The sequence below is a fragment of the Patella vulgata genome, chromosome 4, assembly GCF_932274485.2.
Source record: "Patella vulgata chromosome 4, xgPatVulg1.2, whole genome shotgun sequence".
In the NCBI taxonomy this organism is placed as follows: domain Eukaryota; kingdom Metazoa; phylum Mollusca; class Gastropoda; family Patellidae; genus Patella; species Patella vulgata.
Window position 1 is genome coordinate 8,642,664 of NC_065882.2, and position 22,512 is coordinate 8,665,175.

Consider the following 22,512-nt stretch of genomic DNA (forward strand, 5'->3'; position numbering starts at 1 on the left):
TACACCATACAGTGTGCTATGAGGAAATTTCGCCTAGACAGCAATTGAAAGTTTTTTTTATTGTGCACGACAATATATACAGAGGAGAGAAATGGGGTTAAAAAAAACTTGACACAAACTTGGTCACTTTGGGACTAACATATGGTAAAATTTTATTTCAATATTTCGCTTGTGCATAGGGGTGTTTAGCAGTGGAAGGAAACCGGAGGACCCGGAAAAAAACCTACAAGGTTGGACAGGCAACCCTAAAACCAGGGAATCGAAACCACGCTAATTGATACAATGACAGACCTTATGATACAACGCGCATGCACTAACCATTCGGCCATCCCCCCTCTCTCTCTAGGTTATGAGCCTGCACCTTATTCCCTGAGCCACAACGGCTCCCATATTGTAAAGAAGATCACAAATCAACAGTTCAGTGAGCCAGAGTCTGCTGATACATTGCGGCTCTCATATTGTAAAAGAGATGATAAATGAACCATTTATTTCAATTGGATTATTCACCCTCTCTTTCATGAAGTGTTAAACTAAACCCTTCAATCATCACAAAAGCTCCTACAAAAAAAACACCGAGGAGCAGTTAATGTAATTTGTTTTCAAGGGAATCAACACCAGGCATGTATTAAAGAAATCTAATCAGGAGGCAAAAGCTCGGACAAAAAGCTAGTGAATGGTTTTCACTGGGATGTAAACATTGCAGATTAACCTCAAGAAGAAATACACTGATACACCATAACCGTGGTTGGAAAAATACAGGCAATCGTTACTCAAGATAAATCAAACAAGTTGAAGACGAGAGGAGTCGGGTTTTCTGTGAGGATATCTGTCTGAGGCAATTGATATGGGAACAATATAAATCTAACGTGACTACATCAACTCACTCAGGCATTTAAAAAAGATTGAGCCATGCCAAATTGGTATGAAGGGGAAATGGTATGGTTGTGTTGCTAGGTTATCGCGAGTCATTTCTCAAAAGGCCCAGTTATAACATAGACCGATTTAATTTACTTTCTTTTACAGATGGCAAACCTAGAGAAGAAGTTCAACTAGAGAAAGATACAAGGATTATTGATGGAGAAAAGAAGTTCTACTAGGTAGATAAAGGGTTAGAGAGAGAGAGAGAGAGAGAGAGAGAGAGAGAGGAACCTCCATTCAATAGTAAATCTGTCCTTGTGTGTTATGGAGAAAAGAAGTTCTACTAGGGAGAGATACAAGGATTGTTAATAGATAGAGAAACCACTCAATGGTAAATCTTCTCGTGTGTGTTATGAAGGAGTAAATAAGTTACCTTACACCATAGAGATGTGAAGATTTATTATAACATAAGAATTGGATATGTTACAAGTACATGAATCACTGACACATGACAAGGTAAGTTCACTCTTATAGAAAATAACCTAACAACCAAATCATTCAGATCACCATGACAAAATATCCTTGCTAATAAAATATCCATATTACATATGAAAATAATCTTAAAGTGGCATTAAAGATGCATTATGTAAGATTTAGATAAACAGCCACCTGTTGTAACTAGAATAGTTCAAAAGAAATAATGTAAAAAGAATATATTAAAAATTTCAGTCAAATTACTTTATTCTGAGTGAAGTTAGGAGTAATTAATGTTTTGACAAGAATTTCCTGATTTTCTTCCAAAATATCCATGAACATAGTTAATGTTTAAGAGAGAGAAGAGAGAGGGTAGATAACATCCACTCAACACAAACTAGGTCATTTCAGGACTAACATATGGTTCAATTTTCATTCAATAATCCGCTTGCATGTAGGGGGTCTTTAGCAGTGGGAGGAAACCGGAGAAAACCCAGGCGACCCTACTCCTTGTCATGTACTAACAGGGAATAGAACTGGAAATCGTATGACCTCTGACGCAATCTCCCACTACAACTGGTCAGATTTCATGTAGTAGAGGCCATCGAAAGCATAAAATAACGAAACATGAATGAAATGAAATGGGGTTCTGCTCCGAACTGGGCTAATGAAGGCGGGCATACGCCATACAGTGTGCTATGACGGAAATTTTGCCCTGACAGGGACACTACGGCCTACTCCTATATCAAATTCCAATTACTGTCAAGGGATCTATTACGTGCACGCCAATGTGTACACGGGACCTCAAAACGAAATATACATCTGTATTTTAATTAAATTGGATTGATAATATGCTTAAGAATAAATCCTGCAAAAACTTCAATCTCTAGGATTACATCTATCCTTTCATTTGCAAACCTGTCAACTTCAATCAAATTGATCTTGTCTCTTCTAAGCACTTATTTATATCCAACTCTTTACAACTATTTTTATAATATGGCTAAGTTATTTATGCAGCAAACCCTGGCATGTTTTCTCGCTATATTATTAATCATTTTTAAGTCGTGTTGACAGGTAAAGAAATAACTAATAATAATATAGCTAGGATGGTAATATATTATATTTCCCACCACTAATATTCTTCAATATATTTGATTTACGAGCTCTGTAATTTCGGGCCAGATTTTCTTTTTATTAAAAGAAAATATGGCGGGCTCATTCAGTGTTTGAAGTTTGCAAGAATAAATTTCAAAGGGCAGGGTGTTTGCTGTGAAATGTGAGTACTTGAATCTCTTAGTGCTGATCAAACATTAGTCTAATTAATAGCGGAGAAGATAAATTACTCGTATAAAATACAGCCTAGGTTATATCCAATGTATAAAGTGGACAGGATCGAATATAAAACACAGTTTTACGCTAGCATATTACTGTAACCCAGGTATCATTTAATCTTGTGTATCTAGCACTAATTTCTTTCACATTCATTCAATATCGAATCTTTTTTTGAAAATTCGTAAAAATCGTTTAAAATCATCAAAAATCATCTAATTTGTATTTGTGTCCAGTTTATAGCTGACTGATTAATTTTGATAATGAATGTCTAATTTACGAATGTGAAAGAAATTAGTGCTATATACACAAGATTAAATGATACCTGGGTTACAGTAATACAGTCTAGGTTATAACCAATGTATAAGTGGACCGGATCAAGTATAAAACACAGTTTTACGCTAGTCAATGTTGGTTTGATGTTTTGTTGTGGACCAAAACATAAATGAAATGGGAGTTGAACATAGTGCTCTGACTGGGCTAATGAAGACGGGCAAACAGTGTGTTGTGAGAGAAATTTTGCCCGGGAATCAGAACTATGGCCTACTCTTATATCGAATTCCAACTGCCAAGGGATCTTTTACGTGCATGCCAATGTATACACGGGACCTCAGTTTTTTGTCCCATCCGAACAACTAGATAGCTGTCCTTGTCAGGCTCTCTGTCCAGCACCACTGGCAAGGGGGGGAACATGAAATAAGAAGAGGATAGGTTTAAAATACAATGTCTTATCCAGTGTGTAAATTGTTAAGATTTTGTTCTTTTTATATGAATCAGTCGTGTTTTGATCAGTCTTGGTAAACTGATCAATTAAAACAAGGTTAGAATGGTTTTCTATTGATTTGTTTTGTTGTTTTTTCATTCGTTTGATTTTGTTATTATTATATCAAAAAGAACTTACGTGATATTTCTAATTGAAACGTGACATGCAATCCTTTAAGATGATTTATTTTAATTAAAGCCTGGTATTTAATTTCATTATTTCTACCTATTACAATATTATTTTGTTTTAATTACAGATGATCGAGAGGAGACGACGAATAAAAACAAAGAATCATCACGTTTTGAGTAAATATGGAAGACTAAGAAAATATAAGTGATTTTTGGTCGGTTGAGTGGGTGATCATGTGTAGACTTGAACATCTGGCAAACCACTTCAACCAGCTAGTTCTTGTAATAATAACAAATTACATGTGGGAATTACCATAAAAAAACAGCCAAAAACTTCTGTTTGATTCCAGAAAAAAATAGTAGAATGTACTTGTATTGAAGTGAAAATGCAAACCATTCTCTCTGTTGAAGGAATATACAGGGCTTGTAAATCCCTCCTGAAGTTCGTCTGAAATTGTTTTGTAAAAATATCCGTGTCTTAGAGGAATAGATGTGTTTGTGATAAAAGTAAACTCACATCTAACAGGAGTATATAGATTTCTATCTATGTTCAATATAAATAAGGATATCATGGTTTCAACAAAATGTTTTGTAAAATATCTGACAGGAGTAGGCCTATATATATATTTCTATCTGTTCAATACAAGCAAGATATCATGTTTTCAACAAAATGTTTTGTAAGATATCTGTGTCTTATAAGAAATAGATGTGGTCTGTGATAAAAGAAAAGTCACATCTGACGGGAGTATATATTTCTACGTTCAATATTGAAGTTTCAACAAATGTTGCTTGCGATAAAATATTTCATATTCAACAGGAGTATATATTTCTACGTTCAATAGGAACAAGGTATCAGGATTCCGTGAAAACTTGCTCATCAACAAACAAGCCTTCGATGGACGTCAGCTAAAATGAAATACAGAAGTCCTAGTATTACCAAATGTTGAAGATGGAGCCAATCAAGTTGTTTTAATATTCATTCAAGAGTTTTCAATCAACAGACTATCTAAGATTAATAATAGCAGGCATGTTATGAGAGAGAGACAGACAGAGAGAGAGAGAAAGGTGGGGACACAAACTAGATCAATTCGGGACTAACATGGTTTAATTTTATTTCAATAATTCGCATGTGTGTAAGAGTTTTTAGCTGTGGGAGGAAATCGGGGACGTGGAGAAAACTCATAGGATTGGACAGTCAACCCTGTTCCTCATCCCATAAAAGTGGGAAATTTAACAAGAGAGAGAGAGAGAGCAGTCGATCAAGTAATACAATAATATCATACAGCATGGTCTCACCATAGATGAATAACATCAGAATCTAATAGAGTAAAACAGTAGGCCATCAACCAGTAATGCTGTAAGATTATACGGGCTATTGGCTATTATCTCTCTCGTTCAACCAAAGAACCAGTAGTAAAGAAATGAAGAAACAAGAGCCGGCAGATATTGTTTGTTTTAACAATAACTCATTAAGATTTTATTTAGATGTGAAAGACTTTCTTCATGACTAATTTTTTTAGATGTGAAGCATTCATTATTGGATATTATCTTCATTCATTTGGATAGTGAAAGAGTTATGTATGAACATATTCAAATGTGTAATTTGTTTCCCCATTGGATACCCATATTCATTTGGACTGTGAAATATTGTGTAATTTGTTTCCCTATTGGATACCTATATTCAATTGAATTGTGAAAAACCGTTAAGAATCAGTTCAAACTTGTGTGTAATACTCTATACCATTGGTACATACATTGGAAACCTCTAGCGGCAATCAACAAGTGTTATCAAAAGGTAAGATCAATTTCTGTACATTTTAGCTTTTAATATTCTAGTAACTATGTATAGCAGTACAAAGAACACTGATCCGATTGAAAGGTCAGTCGATGTTAAAAGATTTAGAACATAAATCAAGCAACCATATGATTTCTATTTTGTTCCACCGGATAACATAAGGGCAGCAATCATGTATGTTGAAAGTTTGTTTGGAGTTTACAGCCCATACATCCACTCAACACAAACTCGTTCATTACGGGACTAACATATGGTTTAATTTTATTTCAATAATTCACTTGCGCGTATAGGTCTTTAGCAGTGGGAGGAAACTGGAGGTCCCGGAGAAGACCCACGAGGTTGAATAGGCAACCCTACTCCTCGTCACCTACAACCAGGGAATCGAAACCACACCAACTGACTCGACAACAGAACTTATGATAGAACGTACACACACTTACCATTTAGCCATCCAACCCCCCTGTGCAGGATGGGAGGGCTTGGCAAATGACAATCATCTAGTTGTTTGGATGGGAAAGAAAACCATCGACATAGCTCTTTATTCATTTACATGCCAATAATATATTTGCTTGGGAGGGCCTTTCAAAAGAAACTGTCCAGTTGTCTGGATGGAACGGAAAACCCAAGTACTGTGTTTTAACCATTGTGAAAGCCTGGAAATGAGGCACCGGTCACAGACAATGTCAGATCCAAATACAGGCTTTGTCAGGCACCGATTTGTCTTCTTTTTTTTTATTGATATCATTAATACATGTTCAGCACTAAGTTGAAAATGTCAGGTACTATTTCATTAAATCTAAAATCGTTATTTCCAGGCCTGGCTTTGTGCTATTTCAGTAACATGTCAATTAAAGATATTCTTTGGGTTTTCCATGACATTGATGGGTCTCTATTCCAAGAAAATTAATGTTGTGATGGGCTTCAGCACTTTTATAAGATTTCATGTTTTGTTTCTCTTCTTGCCTGTTATGTGCTTCTCCCCAGTATACTATTACCTCAACAATACATTTTTGACATTTTTATAGCGCTTCACAGATTACAATAACACAATGAATGTGGTATCTTTTTTCTATTATAGACAACATGAACACAATAGATATATTCTAGAATTCATCTCGTCTCTGTATCTAGTCATATAAATCAACATGTCTAGTCGGTTAAAATTTCTTCAATTATTGTGCAATATCCTTTAACAATAAAAAGACTTTAATACTCACTAGATTTAACTTGATAAATAGAAACTTTAAACTAATAACACCTTTCATTTAATACAACAAAATATCGCTAAGATACAATAAAAATAATTGAGCTTTTCACGACTGATCCCGATAGTGACAAACAAAATGATCAGATAATAAATGTAGTCGGTAGAGTGGTCACAAGAAATTGTGGATGACGTACCGACGGATGGATATCACTTTGAAAGTATTTGAAACAAAATGGATTCACACATTAAGAACTTTCTGCACCATGTTTGTTGACAAAAAAAAAAACAGGGCTTTACATTCCATTTACCAGTATAGAATTTCAATATTCTATAACATAAAAATCAGAGAAAACCCACAAGGTGTGACAGGCGACCCTACTCCTCGTCACGTACAAGCGGGGAATTGAAACCATGCCACTTGACTCAATGACTGACCTTATGATCTAACACGCATGTGTTGCACTATTCCGCCCCCCCCCCCACTCTTCCCTCACATTTTGAACTGAAACTTTCACACAAGCTATTTGGACTATTTCTTCCCAATTATGGGGATTAACTTGTATAATTAAAATTTCATTTATCAATGAGCACCCTGTGAGATCTGGGACTATGCCTTTAATATGAACAGCATACCACTTACGAGAAATTAACTTTTGCTTTCAAGAAAACATTAAAATTTTGTTAAAATCAACATCATTCAATGATACTAACAGTTGTTCAAATTTTGTGAAAACTAAAAAGATCTTTTTTTTTTACCTCGACTTGTAATCTTCCAAGAATTTGTTGATTTTTTTTCATATTTTGATTTATTGGGTAATGGATTCTATTACTGTCAGCACATAACACAAATTACTAACATTAAAAACATGCCTACAATTCCCATTTTTCAATCTTTTTTGGGGTTTTCTCAACGCAATTATAGTTTCGAATTCCAGGATGTTTTTTTTACAATGACTTTATAATGAGCTGTTTAAGTTTCTGTTTTAGTTTTTAAACTCTGATTTACAGATGCAATTTTGGAGAAGTTCTTTCTAGAAAAGTTTCTACATGCACTAAGCTGCCCGATATTTTGAAACAAGATATCGATCAAAGTTAAACCGGTTAATTAAGATTCTTTCAGTTTCAAAATTCTCATTTCTTTTACATTATCAAATAATTACCAATGATTACCAACACAGTTTGTGGTATTCAACTTAAAGAGAGAGATGGGGGTTTAACATCCACTCGACACAAACTAGGTCATTTCGGGACTAACACATGGTTCAATTTTATTTCAACAATTACTTCATTCTGAGCCAAGTTATCACTGTAGTTTTGACAAAATGTGTGAATTGTCGTAACCAGGGCACTGATATATTCAAGCCTTAGCCTCGCTTTCCCATTTTTAAATTAATATCTTAAATGGCGAACCGTTCTAATCTAGTTAATGTCTCGAGTATCCAATGCAATCGAGAGTTGATTATGGTCTTGTCATGTTAACAAAAGTCTAATTAATAGTTTATATAACATTTAAGGCCTAAAGAAAGACCTGCGATACGCAGATTTAGCTCTTGCATAATGCATGATTAATTAAAACGTTAAATAATCAATTTGAGTGAACTTTAGCATGTGTTCATTCATGAAAACTTAAATTTTGTTGAAAGAAAAATGCAAAAAGACGTTCAGTAACTTTAATTAAGATGCCCTATAATTACAAATCTCACATTAATTCAAATAAGTGGCTTTCAATCTGACTGAGGCAAAGTTTAATGCATTTCTCCCGTACAACAAGTTGGTTGAAATCTCGTGCACCTGTATCTATCAAGCAATCTTGCATTGAAACACGTTATGTGAAGTATGGGTTAATGCTTTCATCTCGTTTATCAGGTCTTCATGAAAGCTTAATCATGTTGAAAGCTGGAGCTGTTTGTAGATGACAGTTGGTTTGATTGTTTATTATGTTAGGGAAGCTGGGAATTACAAGTCTTCAGTCCCATCTAACAGATTAAACCAGTCGCTCTACCAAAGGAAATTACTTGTCATTTTTTATGTTTGTAACAAACAGTTTCATTTCATGACAGACTTCAGTTTCACCTAACAAAACATAATGGGCTTTCTATATAGTTTAATCATCCAGCCAGTACATGTTAGTACGCTACTTGAATACCACCAGTTTAATCATAGAGAGAGAGATGGGGTTTAATCTCCACTCAACACAAACTAGGTCATTTTGGGACTAACATATGGTTCAATTTTATTTCAATAGCAGTAGGCGGAAACCAGAGGACCCGGAGAAAACCCACGAGGTTGGACAGACGGCCCTACTCCTTGTCATGTACAACCAGGGAATCAAAACCACGGCAGTTGACTCAATGACAGACCTTATGATACAACGCGCACGCGCAAACCATTTGACCATCCAACCCCCTTGAACGTAAAGCAAGTACCGTGATTTTAGGCACTCCACTAGTTCCACTCGACACAAACCAGGCCATTTCGGGACTAACATATGGTTCAATTTTATTTTGATAATTTGCTTGCGCGTAGGTGCCTTTTAGCATTAGGAGGAAACCGGAGGACGCTGAGAAAACCCCCGAGGTTGGACAGGCGGCACTACTACTCGTCACGTACCACCGGGGAATCGAAACCACGCCAGTTGACTCATTGACAGACCTTATGATTTAAAGTGCACACGTTTAACCACTCAACAACCTCTCCCCTCCTGCTATATAGTTTATTTTAAAAGCAAGTACAGGGCTAGTATGTATACTTGACTAGTCACAGTTTAGTCAAGAAGCAAGGACTACTGCAGGCTACTTGTTTGTGAATTCCAATTTAACACTTAAACCTTAAAGACATGATTCAAAGACTGTCTGCTAACCATTCAAAATTACTACTTATTTTATCAATTGATGTGAATGACCCATTTTAACAAACTACTTTGATATTTTTCAATATAAAAATTCTTTAGTTGTATTTTATCGACATACAAGTTTTTCTATGACTTCCTAGTTAATTGAAGTGAAGAGGAAAATAATTGCAAACCCCAATTTGAAAGGCAAAATCTCTTTTGTTATATTCAATGTTTAGTTGTTTACTAAAACAAACAAAGAAATTATCAATTTTTTTTGAAAAAATTAAGAGGAATCTAATGTTGGGGAGGAAAAAAAAAAAATATCTTTTGTCTTTTTAATTCAAAGTGCATTCTTTTAACAGTTGATTGAACTTTTTTTTTTGTGTTTATTATTGCTACTTCATTCTGCTTGTTGGAATGTGAAAGAAAGGCTCAATTTAGTATTGTAATTGCATTATACAGCACGTCTGCTCTGGGTTTCATCAACATAACCTAGCTGTCAATCAAAAAGCAACTCATCATTTCAATCAGCTTTCTGGTTGTATTTGTGTAAATTAACGGATATTATTGATATTCATAAAGCTATTCTGATTCCAATCAGTGGGATATAACAGTATATACCACGCCGAGCTATGACAATATAGGCCTATAATTAGATACATTTTTATAAAGAACAAACAAACCTATCAAATTGTGTCTTGAAGCTGGAGATGGCTAGAGTATTTTTAAACATTAAATGAAACTAATGAATAAACAGGGTGGAGATGGCTGAAGTATTTTTAAAGAATAAACGAAACTAATGAATAAACAAGCCTTAATATATTAAAGGTGACGATGGCCAGACAATCAATGAATGAAAGGGAGTTTAACATCCTACACCGACTATGAAATGGGGTTTAACATCCTACTGTTCTGTTCAGATTGGGCTAAAGAAGAAGGGCATACGCCATATAGTGCCAAGAGAAATTTTGTCCAGGCAGCACCTAAATTCCAAGGATCTCAGTTTTTCATATTATTGGAACGACCAGGCACTGTCCTTGTCAGACTCTCAGACCTGCATCATTGACAATGGGGAAAGCAATCCAATAAATAATCACTCCAGGGGTAATGTGTATGAATTGGATACAATCATTTTTAAAAACCTTAGATATAATTCACTTGATTTCCAAAACCTTTTTAGATCTACATGTGGCATCTGAGAACTGGCCATGAAAAATGTTTCTTCACAAAACTAAGACATTTAAGTCAAGGGCTATCTGTCCTACTGTTAGACCTGGTTGACCCCTTCAATTTTACAAATTCTATCGCCAGTGTGTACACTGGTGGGTATAAAAAAAATTGCCAAAGTCTTCTCAAAACTGGGTGTAAAAAATGTTTCCTTTCAAAACTGGGACATTTAAGTCGAGGGGCCATTTACCCTACTGTTACACCGCCGTTGACCCCCTCAATTCTACAAATTCCATCGCCAATGTGTACACTGGCGCCGTGGTGGCTATGAAAAATGCCCATGTTTCTTCTCAAAACTAAGACCTAATTCTGAACTACTGTGGCCCTCCCCTCCCACAACTTCAAGAAAGAATTCCCTTGTAATTCAGCATTTTCACTTCATTTTGTTACTGGTATAATTTCTATTTGATCAAGATTTCCAACACTCATTCATTTTAAATGTTCCATTCTTAACTTTATACAATTTTGATATCGACCCTCGGTCAGTACATATTCTTTACTATACATCCAGTTGAATACAAATGGTGTAATTAATATTTCTATATTGGTCAAGTTACACACATCAACATAAAACAAAACACATTATCAAAGTTTTAAAACTAAATTTATTTATTCGTACCATTTAACTCACAGTCCATTATCATATTTACCACAATAACACAATTGTTGGGAAATGATAAAGTTTTGCACTTCTGTATTGTCTACCTTGTTTTGTTTTTTTACTGTTCTGTACTGGGCTAATGAAGAAGGGCATGCACCATACAGTGTGCTATAAGGGGGGGGGGGGAGGAAGACTGCCTAGACAACAGCACTATGGCCTAATATTTACATCAAATTCCATCTGCCATGGTATCTTTACCGTGCATGCCAATGTGCACACGGGACCTTGATTTTTTTCCTCCCATGCAAACAACTATACATTGTCCCTTGCCAGCCAGTTTCTCTTGTACCACTGACAAGGAGGAGAGAGAGAGAGAGAGAAATGGGGTTTAACGTCCACTCGACACAAACTAGGTCATTTCGGGACTAACATACGGTTTAATTTTATTTACATAATTCGCTTGCGCGTAGGGGTCTTTAGCAGTGGGAGGAAACCGGAGGACCCAGAGAAAACCCACGCCAGTCGACTCAATGCTAACCATTCAGCCATCCAACCCCCCCTGACAAGGAGGAACCAAGCTAGAAAATCCCAATGAACTTTCTCGGCCAATGCAGGGATCGGACATGGGACCTCCATGTTAGTGAGTAAATGTCTTGCCACCTTGATTTGAAGCCTGTATCACTGGAGGCATGTAACTATACAGGCCAGTTGACTCTTACAGATTTGACAGTTCTTTTATATTTTTATCAAACATGTGACAGTAGTTTTTTTCTTTTATTTGGTTGTGTGTGGTTTTGTTTTCTTGTACTTACTATTAAAAGTGAGTCAATATGTGTCGTTGAAAAGGGGTTTAATATAGTATAACATAAACATTAAAATTATACATGTTAGTTTTAGGGTTTTTTATGTAGGGAATTTGAAGTATGTATTTTGTAATTCTAGGGTGCTTTTATGATTTTATTCAGGGAATTTGGGAGTATGATCTTGTTTCTTGAGATATGTATTTTGGGACCTCGGTTTTTCAAACCCATCCTAACAACTTGACGTACAATGCCATGCCATCCGTCACTGGCTAAGGGGAAACCATCTCCTGATTAGTGAGTCGGCACCATACTGTATAAAAGGGGTCAATTGAAGAGCAAGAATTGAGCCTATTTAGTGTTTAAAATAGAAGTAGATTCGTACAATTCTCACCTGGTCTTGGATCCATGTTATTGGGCATTCCAGGCATTGGACCACCCGTACTACCAGGTGGCTGAAAATAAAAATAACAGATTTTAATATTAAACCATTCACAGACTTGAAAGGTGAGAGAAATGGGGTTTAAAGTTTACAAACTAGTGCATTTCAGGACTAATATATGAATTTTTTCCCATAAATCGGCCACCCAAAACTCCTTGAAAGTAGAAGTCATTAATAATTTGTTATGTTTTGTCGATGAAATAAAATAAGCTAACTAGTTTATCAGTTGACAAGCTGTACAGAGTTATGCCCCTTTAAAACAATTTTAAGGTCATTTTCAATAAGCATTCAAGAGTTATTTCCCTTAGTTATATCTACCTAATAAAAAAAAAAATCCAAAGAATTAGAAGAGAGATTTGTGAATTCTTCATTGATGCTACATGTATTTCCTTTATAATTCTATTGTTACTGGTCACTATGGTAACCAGCATCCTGTGTCTATTGCTATTCTAGGCTGTTCTGACTATAGATCAGTCACCTACTCCCATTGAAAGTCCTGATTTAAAACTTCGGTGGTGGGTGGGGACCAGGAATTCCCCTAGCGCTATTCATCTTGTTCTTGGGAGCGACAAAACACATGAGGTTCTGGCAAGTCATGTACAATCGACAAACCTAGGCCTTCGTGTTCATTGGACAAGTGTACATCGATGAACAGACTTTGATTTTTAATACGATGTAACAATTCCAAAATGACTGCAATGATGTTATACTCTGTGCCTGGTCCATTCTGCCATAAGAAATGATACTTACTGGATTAAAATCTATTTGATTCGGTAATCTAACTGGCCCAGGACCCGGACCTCTTGGCCCACCTGGATACCGTGGTGACATAAATGGCTAAAACAGACAAATAACATAAGATTAAATATAAAATCAAACAGACGATAAAACTGGGGGTCTTGATAAAAAAAAACTTCACCTAAAATATTTTCTGGATGAAGTCATTTCATTGGTTGAGAGATGAAACCCTTGTACAAATTTAAGCTGTTGGCCAATGAATGAGCTGCATTCTTAAAATATTTAAGATTAAATGATTGTGAATATAGCCCCAGGGCTCTAAGTCTGAGAATTGATATAAATGAAAATTTTATATGCCAATGTTCTTCTTCATAAAGGTATCAAGTTCAAAATACAATTTTGTTTAATTCCCATCACCAAAACCAATCAAGAACTATCTTATTAAAAACTATGTGACTTCTTTAAAAAAAAAAAAAAAAAGAAAAAAAAAAAAAAAAAAAAAAAAAGACAATAAAAAGCAAGATCACAATAAAATGAAAATAAAAAAATTACGTGTTCACAAGATTTGTGAGAGATTAAAAGGATTCTTGTTAAATGTTGGTGTAATAAAACAACGACCAAACAATATTAAAAACATACGTGACAACATCGAAATACATTAAATTGAAAAAAAAAAATAGAATATATAGTTAGGACATGAAACTGTAATACAGGTATCATTTAATCTTGTGTATTTAGAACTAATTTCTTTTATATTCATTCAATATCAAATCTTTGTTTAAAAATATGTAAAAATCATTTAAAATCACCAAAATTCATCTAATTTGTACTTGTGTCCAGTTTAAAGCTGGCCATTCAATTTTGATAATGAGTGTTCAATTTACAAGTTTTTAATTTCTCGATCACTGTTAAAAAAAAAAATAAACAACCCAATTGATTGATGTATTATTATTAATTTTTGAACAGTGGTCAGGAAATTAAATACTTGTAAATTGAACACTCATCAAAATTAATCAGTCAGCTTTAAACTAGACACAAGTACAAATTAGATGATTTTGGGTTATTTTAAATGATTTTTACGAACTTTTAAACAAAGTATTGATATTAAATGAATGTGAAAGAAATTAGTGCTAGATACACAAGATTAAATTTTATACCCAGGTTACAGTGTTAAAGTTGGCTAAATTTGAACAGAAACCATTAATTCTACTATATGTGTTATGTTATATATACATGTATATATACAAGCCTAGACATTGGGCACCTGTCACATAGACTGTTTGCCATTTCTTTGAGTACAGCTATAACAATATTTGTAGACCTGTATATTAAGTGCAGTGAATACTAAACTAAGTTGAAATGAAAGTGTACGGATTGTCAGTAAACAGGGGCTGTTATAAAAGATTTTCCTAAAGTAAAAGGTTGCCCTACAAAATATTCTAAGGGTCGCCCTAAAATATATTCCTAAAGTAAAGGGTCGTCGTAAAAGATATTCCGAAAGTAAAGGTTCACCTAAAAGATATTCCTATTAAAGTAAAGGGTCACCCTAAAAGAAATTCCTAAAGTAAAGGGTCGTCCTAAAAGAAATTCCTCAAGGGCTGTTAAAAAAATTCCTCAAGGGCTGTTAAAAGAAATTCCTCAAGGGCTGTTAAAAGATATTCCTAAAGGGCTGTTAAAAGATATTCCTAAAGGGCTGTTAAGAAAGAAATTCCTAAATGAAAGATTTGTTATAAATGTGTTTAAACAGTTCCTTATTCAGGTAGAGATAGCACCAGTCAAACCAAAGCCCCTTCTACAGACAACTTCAACAAAAACACCCCAAGGATCTTAGCAAAAAAAGCCCTTACAATACTGAACAAATCAGTATGGTGCACCGAGGATCCCTTACAAATATGGAACATATCCATAAACAAATAAAATTCACTTTTGTTTTGTTTTTTTCTTATAGGTGAAGGGAGACAACTACACAAAAACCAAAATAAAAGACTAAAAAGTTGTGTAAAATCAGGACGTTTTCTACACATCAAGCAAATTAAATGGACATTAATAAACTAAAGGAGGATTACGTACGACACATACATTAGCTGGTGTTAGGGAATAAGACTCATGCTCTGGCAAATATTTGTCAAGTCCAGAATAAATTAGGCATCTCTACAATACAACAAGAAACAATCACTACTCATTTCAAGGTGAGTGCTCAATAAAAAGTGATATTCTCATGTAAATTTCTGTCGTTTTTGACTAGGAATGTTGCCCTCTATTGTCTTAATCTTGGGGCGACGCTCTGCGAAACAAAGCGAACGGCTTCGTCAATTCATGTACAATAGACATGAAATTTGGCATGCGTGTTCCTTGGAAAATGACTCTTTCATCTTGGGAGCAAAGCTCTTCGAAAAATGCTGAAGGCGCCACTAATTGAAGTTCCTTGTTCTTCGTTTGACAGACTTTTTGATACGTCGTCATTAATTTCAAGATGGCAGCGATGACCTCATAGTCAGTACCTGGTCCATTAATACAGTGGTACACGTTTTTCAAATGAACCACAAGGCGTACATATCAATCATTTATCATAACTGACCGATTTTTTTTTTTGATTCTTTAAATGCTTTATTGATTCTGAACAAGACGACTATAGAAAGGTTGATACAGAGCATGGACTTAATATGATGACGATTACAATACTCACTTGATTTGGGCCCATCATTGGATTGTGTGGGCCTGAGGGGTGAGGGGAAGGCTGAGAACCGCCCTGTCAACGCAAGTCAAAAAATATTTCATTCAATGACAATTGTTTTTGAAAATTAGGAATTTGGAAGGACATTATTTATTCAAATGGAGTGAATTTTAAAATCATATCCAATTTTTTTTCACAGAGAAATGTTGAGGATACATGCAAGATGTAAAACGCGATGTTAAAATCATAATGGACGTTTAAAACATGAATACTGAAGCGAATATGAATGCGATCTGATTAGGATGTTTTTTACTTCTTAAAGTTACACAATTTAATGGGAGTATAGTTAACATGACTTGAAAACATGCATTTGATAATAATATATAAATGATGAATAATGTTCTAACTTGATTGTAAAATATGGGTTGTTTATTTATAATATGATATTTATTTAAAATGGAATTTTATTAAATGTTTTATATATTTTTACTTACAGGGAAAAAACTGGGTGGGATAGGACCACCTGGCATGCCATCTTGCGGCGGCATTTGACCTAATGGACTCGGCGCCGCTGCATTCTGTAAATATAGAAAAATAAACAAGTAAGTGATCACTTGACAAACAGGTAATAAGTGTAAAATATAAATATTTAGTTTGCATGCAGTGTACATGTATTATTTAAAAACAGGGGCATGTCCAGGAATTTGAGCAGAGGGGAGTCTGGGTTGAACATCAAATTTAGGAAATCAGAGGCCAAAATGGCAACAATGCTTTGCACATTTGTTATGACGTTAATTTAACAAAATGTTGGAGAAAAGAAAATAGGCGACATTCAGCAATATCTCTATATAAACAAGCCAACATCCCCTACAAGTTGTATAACATTTGATAGGCCTCTAATTTGACTGAATTCACACCAGGTGATTTATGTGGATTATTTACATGTATATATGAACAGTATTAAATGCACATGTAGCAACATGAATAAACAATTTTATAAGATTTTCTTATTGTCTTTTTTTTATCTGTGCATGAAAACTATAATGTTTAAAAATCATGTCCATGGGGGTTGTGACTCCTCCCCCTCCCCCCAAAATTCCAATGATACAAGAACTATCTAATTGCTTTAAAAATTTACACTCAACACAAGTCAAATATAGCAAGAATCAATATCTAAGATGGATTCCATTATACTAAAATATTGAAGTTTGATTGGCCACTCCCTTCCTTGTTGTTATGGTAACAACACAAATAATGTTATCAGTACAAATAAATAATAGTATTTATTGAGTAACTCATCACACCTTTATCAATATTGCAATGTCATGATTAATTTTGTCCCTTCCTCGGATATTTTTAAACTTTAAACCAGACTCTACCAGACCATCTCGCCCGTATAACCCCTTTAATGGTCACCGGAAAAGATTCATAAAGTTTTTAAATAATGCACGTAATTATGTCAACATATCTTTTCCATAAATATAACACGAACCCGAATGTCAATATTACCTGCAACAGGTAAATTTCAACGAAAGTAATATCCGCTGTTCTCCGTGGTTAGTAGTAACTTTCCGTAAAGAAACAATCTGTGATGTCATTTTGATCCTTCTGCTGATAGAAATATAGAGAGAGCGAGAGAAATGGGGTTTTACGTCCACTCGACACAAACTAGGTCATTTCGGGACTAACATATGGTTTAATTTTATTTCAATAATTCGCTTGCGCGTAGGGGTCTTTAGCAGTGGGAGGAAACCGGAGGACCCGGAGAAAACCCACGAGGTTGGACAGGCGACCCTACTCCTTGTCACGTACAACCGGGGATTCGAAACCACGCCAGTCGACTCAATGACAGACTTTATGATACAGCGCGCGCACGCTAACCATTCAGCCATCCTGCCCCCCTGATACAAATATAGACTAGAATATGAGCAGAAGGACTAAAATAACATTACAGATTGTTTATTGACAGAAAGTTAACACTACTTATGGAGAACGGAGGAAATTATTAACGTTGAAATTTACCTGTTGCAAGTAATATTATTGACATTTAGGTTCAAGTTATACTTATCGAAAGGACATGTTGACATAATTACTTGCATTATTTAAAAGAAATTTGAAGCTTTCTGGTGACCTTTAATTGTAATTCGTTTCTTACAGTTCAGTACACTTGGAAGAGTGTTTTTTTTAATAAAAAAAAAAAAAAAAAAAAAAAAAAAATATCGCTTAGTGTTTTCCTTCCTCGGATATTTTTACACTTTAATCTGACTCAACCAGACCATCTCCCCCATAACTCCTTAATCCTAAATTGTTTCTTTTAGTTCAAATTCTTGACATTATTTTTGACATTATGACTTAAAGCGTTCAACAAAATATCCCTCACAAGATTGTGAAAAACAAATAATTTAAACGTCTGGCCTTAACGAAATAAAAAGTCTTCCTGCCCTCCAGAGTTAGAGCTCAAGGGTGCCATTATCCAGAATCAAATTATCCTAGAAGGCAGCGTTCCACATTACTCGATAAATGCTGGTTACTTCAGGCATACACGCATTTATAACTAAAGTTGGGGACATCACACATTCACTGAGATTAATTAATTCCAACAGTAGGATAGACTTTGTGACTGGATAATCATAGCATGATGAGACTTGGATGCTATATCGTAGCTCTCATTATACAGAAAAGAGGCAGAGCTCATCGTTGGCTCTCCAGATATGAATACTAATGTATTGGACACACAGAAAATTAGAAGCAGACCACTTCTTGAACCTGTAATCATGAATATAACCGACTGTGGAGGCTAGGCTAATGAAGACGGGGCTACACCAGGCTTAAATCTATTTAAGGCCAGCTCAATTTTTGTCAAGGTCGTCAAGACGTAAATAAGGTTAGGGTACGTGATTGTTAGCGATATTGTAGGTTTGAGTTAGAGTAATCATTGGGGTTAGAGTAAGCATTGGAGCTAGGTCAAGGGTTAGGGTTGGGATTAACGCTAGCCCAGTTTACATCTTGTGACCTATGACGAAAAATTGAGCTGGCCTTATAATTTAGCACTAACCAATACGCCAATCCGTGTGCTATGAGGGAAAATGTACCCGGATAGTAGTGCTCCAACTGCCAATGCTCTTACGTGCACTCCAATGTGTATACAGGGCATTGGTTTTTTGTTCCATCCGAGCAACTATACATTGTCGCTTGCCAGGTCAAGTGAGGAAAGTGAGGAAACAACTTGGAAGGAAAATCTTGATGGCCTCTCGTGGCAAATGACAGGTTAGCTAGCTAATGTCTTTCTTAATGAGCCACCAAGACACCTGTCTTACTTTGAGAGTTACAATGATGACTTCTCCACGTGACTCACCATATGGCAGATTTCTAAACACTTCAGTGGAGAGAGAGAGAGAGAAATGGGGTTAAACGTCCACTCGACACAAACTAGGTCATTTCGGGAATAACATATGGTTTAATTTTATTTCAATAATTTGCTTGCGCGTAGGGGTCTTTAGCAGTGGGAGGAAACCGGAGGACCCAGAGAAAACCCATGAGGTTGGACAGGCGACCCTACTCCTTGCCACGTACAACCGAGGATTCGAAACCACGCCAGTCGACTCAATGACAGACTTTATGATACAGCGCGCGCACGCTAACCATTCATCCATCCAACCCCCGACACTCCAGTGGAATAGTTTGATGAGATATTGATTTTTGTTTTATATTGTAAGTTAGAATATGAAGAAATTATGCATTTCATTAGTCATGGATACATTCAGACCCAAAATCAGGTTATTCGTTTGGTGGTTGAGTTGCATAAATCCTCTATGTACATGCAACTAAATGTGCACTGGCGACATAAGCAATCACCAATTCCACTACCAAACAATCTCATAGGATTGATCACAAGGGCGATATAATCAATCATCAATTCCAGTTGCGCACAATGGGATAGGATCAACACCAAGGGCGACATAATCGATCACTCGTTCCAGATGCATACAATCGTATAGGATCGATCACAAGGACGACATAATCGATCACTAGTTCCAGTTGCATACAATCGCATAGGATCGATCACAAGGGTGACTTAAGCAGGGCTTATAGTAAAATTTGCTACTGGTTAACAAGGGCAACATAAGCGAGCCTTTATCATTTCTAGAAAAATTTGTTTCTAGCTCCGACTGAGCTAATGAAGATGGGCATACGCCATACAATGTGCAATGAGGGAAATTTTGCCTGGGCAGCGTCACAAAAGCCTACTCTTAAAACATAATTTCAACTGCCAAGGGATCTTTTACGTGTATGCCAATGTGTACACGGGACCTCAGGTTTTTTGTCCTATCCGAACTACTAAACAGTTGTCCTTGTAAGACCCTCCGTCCTGCACCACTAATAAGGGGAAACTTTCTCGGCCAATGCAGGGATCGAAAACCCGCGACCTCCAGGCTAGCGAGCCAGCGCCTTACCCACTCAACCACCGTGGCCCCTTTCTGGGTAACCAGGGCTTTATCACTTATAGCTAAAATCTTTTTTGATTAACAAATGCAACATTAAGCGGAGTTTTATCACTTGTAGTAAAATTTGTTAGTGGTAAACAAGTCAGACAGCAGTTTATGAATAAATGTATAATGTGTAATATTATCACTACATCAACATGTACTTCATCACTATTATATACATAGATAATAACCTGATATATTTATACAACATATAGTTAATCAATACACACTTAAACTCTATACTTTTAGTTGAACCAATTCACAGACATAAAATGAAATGGGGTTTATGATCCTACTGTTCTAATCCGACTGGGCTAATAAAGATAGGCATATGCCATACAGTGTGCTATGAGGGAAGTTTTGCCCAGACAGCGGCACTGTGGCCTACTTTTTTTTTATAGAATTCGAAGTGGCAAGGTATCTTGCAAGGGATCTTTTATGTGCACAGGACCTTGGTTTTTTGTCCCATCCGAATGACTAGACAGTTGTCCATGTCAGGACCTCCATCCTAATGAAATTCCAGTTTCAAAACCAGTCATTTCGTGACTAACATATCGTACAATTTTTTTTGTAATAATTTGTTTGAGCGTAGGCACAGGATCTTGGTTTTTTGTCCCATCCGAATGACTAGACAGCTGTCCATGTTAGGTCCCCCATCCTGCACCACACTGGAAAATCCTAATGAAATTCCAGTTTCAAACCCAGTCATTTCGGGACTAACATCGTATAATTTTTTTTTCAATAATTTTTTTGAGCATAGGGGCTGTTGGTAGTGGGGAGGAAATCGGAAGACCAGTAGAAAACCTACGAGTTTGGTCAGGCCACATACAACTTGGGATCAAAACCATGCAGCTTGGCTCAATGACAGACCTTATGGTCTAAAGCATGGGAAGTTTCTCTATGTAAAATAACAACACTGTATACAAAACACATGTTGGCCTTCTGAATCAAAAAAGAATTAATTTTTTATTTCTTTAAAAAGTTCGAATTTAAAATCCTATTTACAGATTATCTAAGAACATTATTTACACAGGACAGTCTGTTCTTTTCATAGGGTCAATGAACAGTGGTTTCTCCTTGTCAGTGATGCAAGACGGAGGGCCTGTCCGAGCAAAATTTCCCTCATAGCACACTGTATGGCGTACGCCCGTCTTCATTAGCCCAGTTCAGAGCAGAACAGTAGGACGTTAAACCCCATCTCATTTTTACATAGGGTCAAATGAAATGAAATGAAATGGAGTTTAACGTCCTACTGTTCTGCTCCTAACCTGGGCTAATGAAGACGGGCATACGCCATACAGTGTGCTATGAGGGAAATTTTGCCCGGACAGCGGCACTACGGCCTACTCTTATATCGAATTCCAACTGCCAAGGGATCTTTTACGTGCATGCCCCTCAGTCCTGCATCACTGACAAGGGAGAACCACGCCGGAAAATCTGGATGAACTTTCTCGGCCAATGCAGGGATGGAACACCCGACCTCCAGGCTAGCGAGCTAGCGTCTTACCCACTTAGCCTCGTGATCCCCTACATAGGGTCAAAGGACAGCCTGTTTTACACAGGAGAGTATGTTCTTAATTTTTTTTTTTTAAAAATTATTTCGTCTAGCTTTATCAATTTGATCAGTTTAAGAACGCCACATTTAATAACACCAATTAAATAAACCCAAAATATACTTTTATTGAAATAAAAACTTTTATAAAACAGACAACAGTTATCCAACTCAATAAGTCAAGAGTTGAAGAATTCCAACCATTTTTAACCTGACTTTGTTCATGAAGTCAATGGCAAAAGGGGACTCACATCATCTGGATTGAGGCTCTCAATGGGGGACCTTCCGGCTCAGGTTAATAACGACTGACTGGATTACTACATATGGTGAATAAATTTAAATGAAGTGATTTCATTTATTTATTTGTTCTGATTTAATTCAAGTTGACACCATTATTATTCACAATTCAAATCTACAGAGAATTTTCTAGAAGGAGAATGGCATGAGAGACAATTTGTTTATTTTCTTATAAAACTATAAAAGTATTAAATAACTATTAATCAATGATAAAAAAACTTAGAAAAACAATCGATATATATCGTGATACTAACTTATAAAAGATATGAGTAGATATTTTTAAAATTTTCACTGTTTAGCTAGCAGG

The 22,512-nt window shown here is 35.8% G+C and overlaps 1 protein-coding gene and 1 long non-coding RNA gene across 14 annotated transcripts in view; one reads left to right on the forward strand and one right to left on the reverse strand.

The window, feature by feature from the left end:
• LOC126819101 (single-stranded DNA-binding protein 3) overlaps positions 1-22,512 on the reverse strand; it is an 85,810-nt gene that overhangs the window by 37,016 nt on the left and 26,282 nt on the right. For 8 of the 12 annotated variants that reach the window (XM_050546961.2, XM_050546959.2, XM_050546963.2 and 5 more), the window contains exons 6-9: positions 16,364-16,447; positions 15,882-15,944; positions 13,208-13,294; positions 12,410-12,470 (exon numbers count right to left, since the gene is read on the reverse strand). In XM_050546961.2, coding sequence (XP_050402918.1) covers positions 12,410-12,470; positions 13,208-13,294; positions 15,882-15,944; positions 16,364-16,447 — 295 coding nt within the window. Of the gene's footprint in view, positions 1-12,400; positions 12,471-13,207; positions 13,295-15,881; positions 15,945-16,363; positions 16,541-22,512 lie in introns of those variants that run through there. The other 4 variants (XM_050546958.2, XM_050546955.2, XM_050546966.2 and 1 more) reach the window with 3 other exon arrangements.
• Positions 158-16,874, forward strand: LOC126819140 (uncharacterized). Of its 2 annotated transcripts, none has more exons than XR_007679513.2 (4): positions 158-1,097; positions 3,681-5,347; positions 15,144-15,384; positions 16,366-16,874. It is a non-coding gene; the product is annotated as an uncharacterized LOC126819140 (long non-coding RNA). The 2 variants fall into 2 exon arrangements; XR_007679508.2 differs by lacking the exon at positions 158-1,097 and adding an exon at positions 1,121-1,374.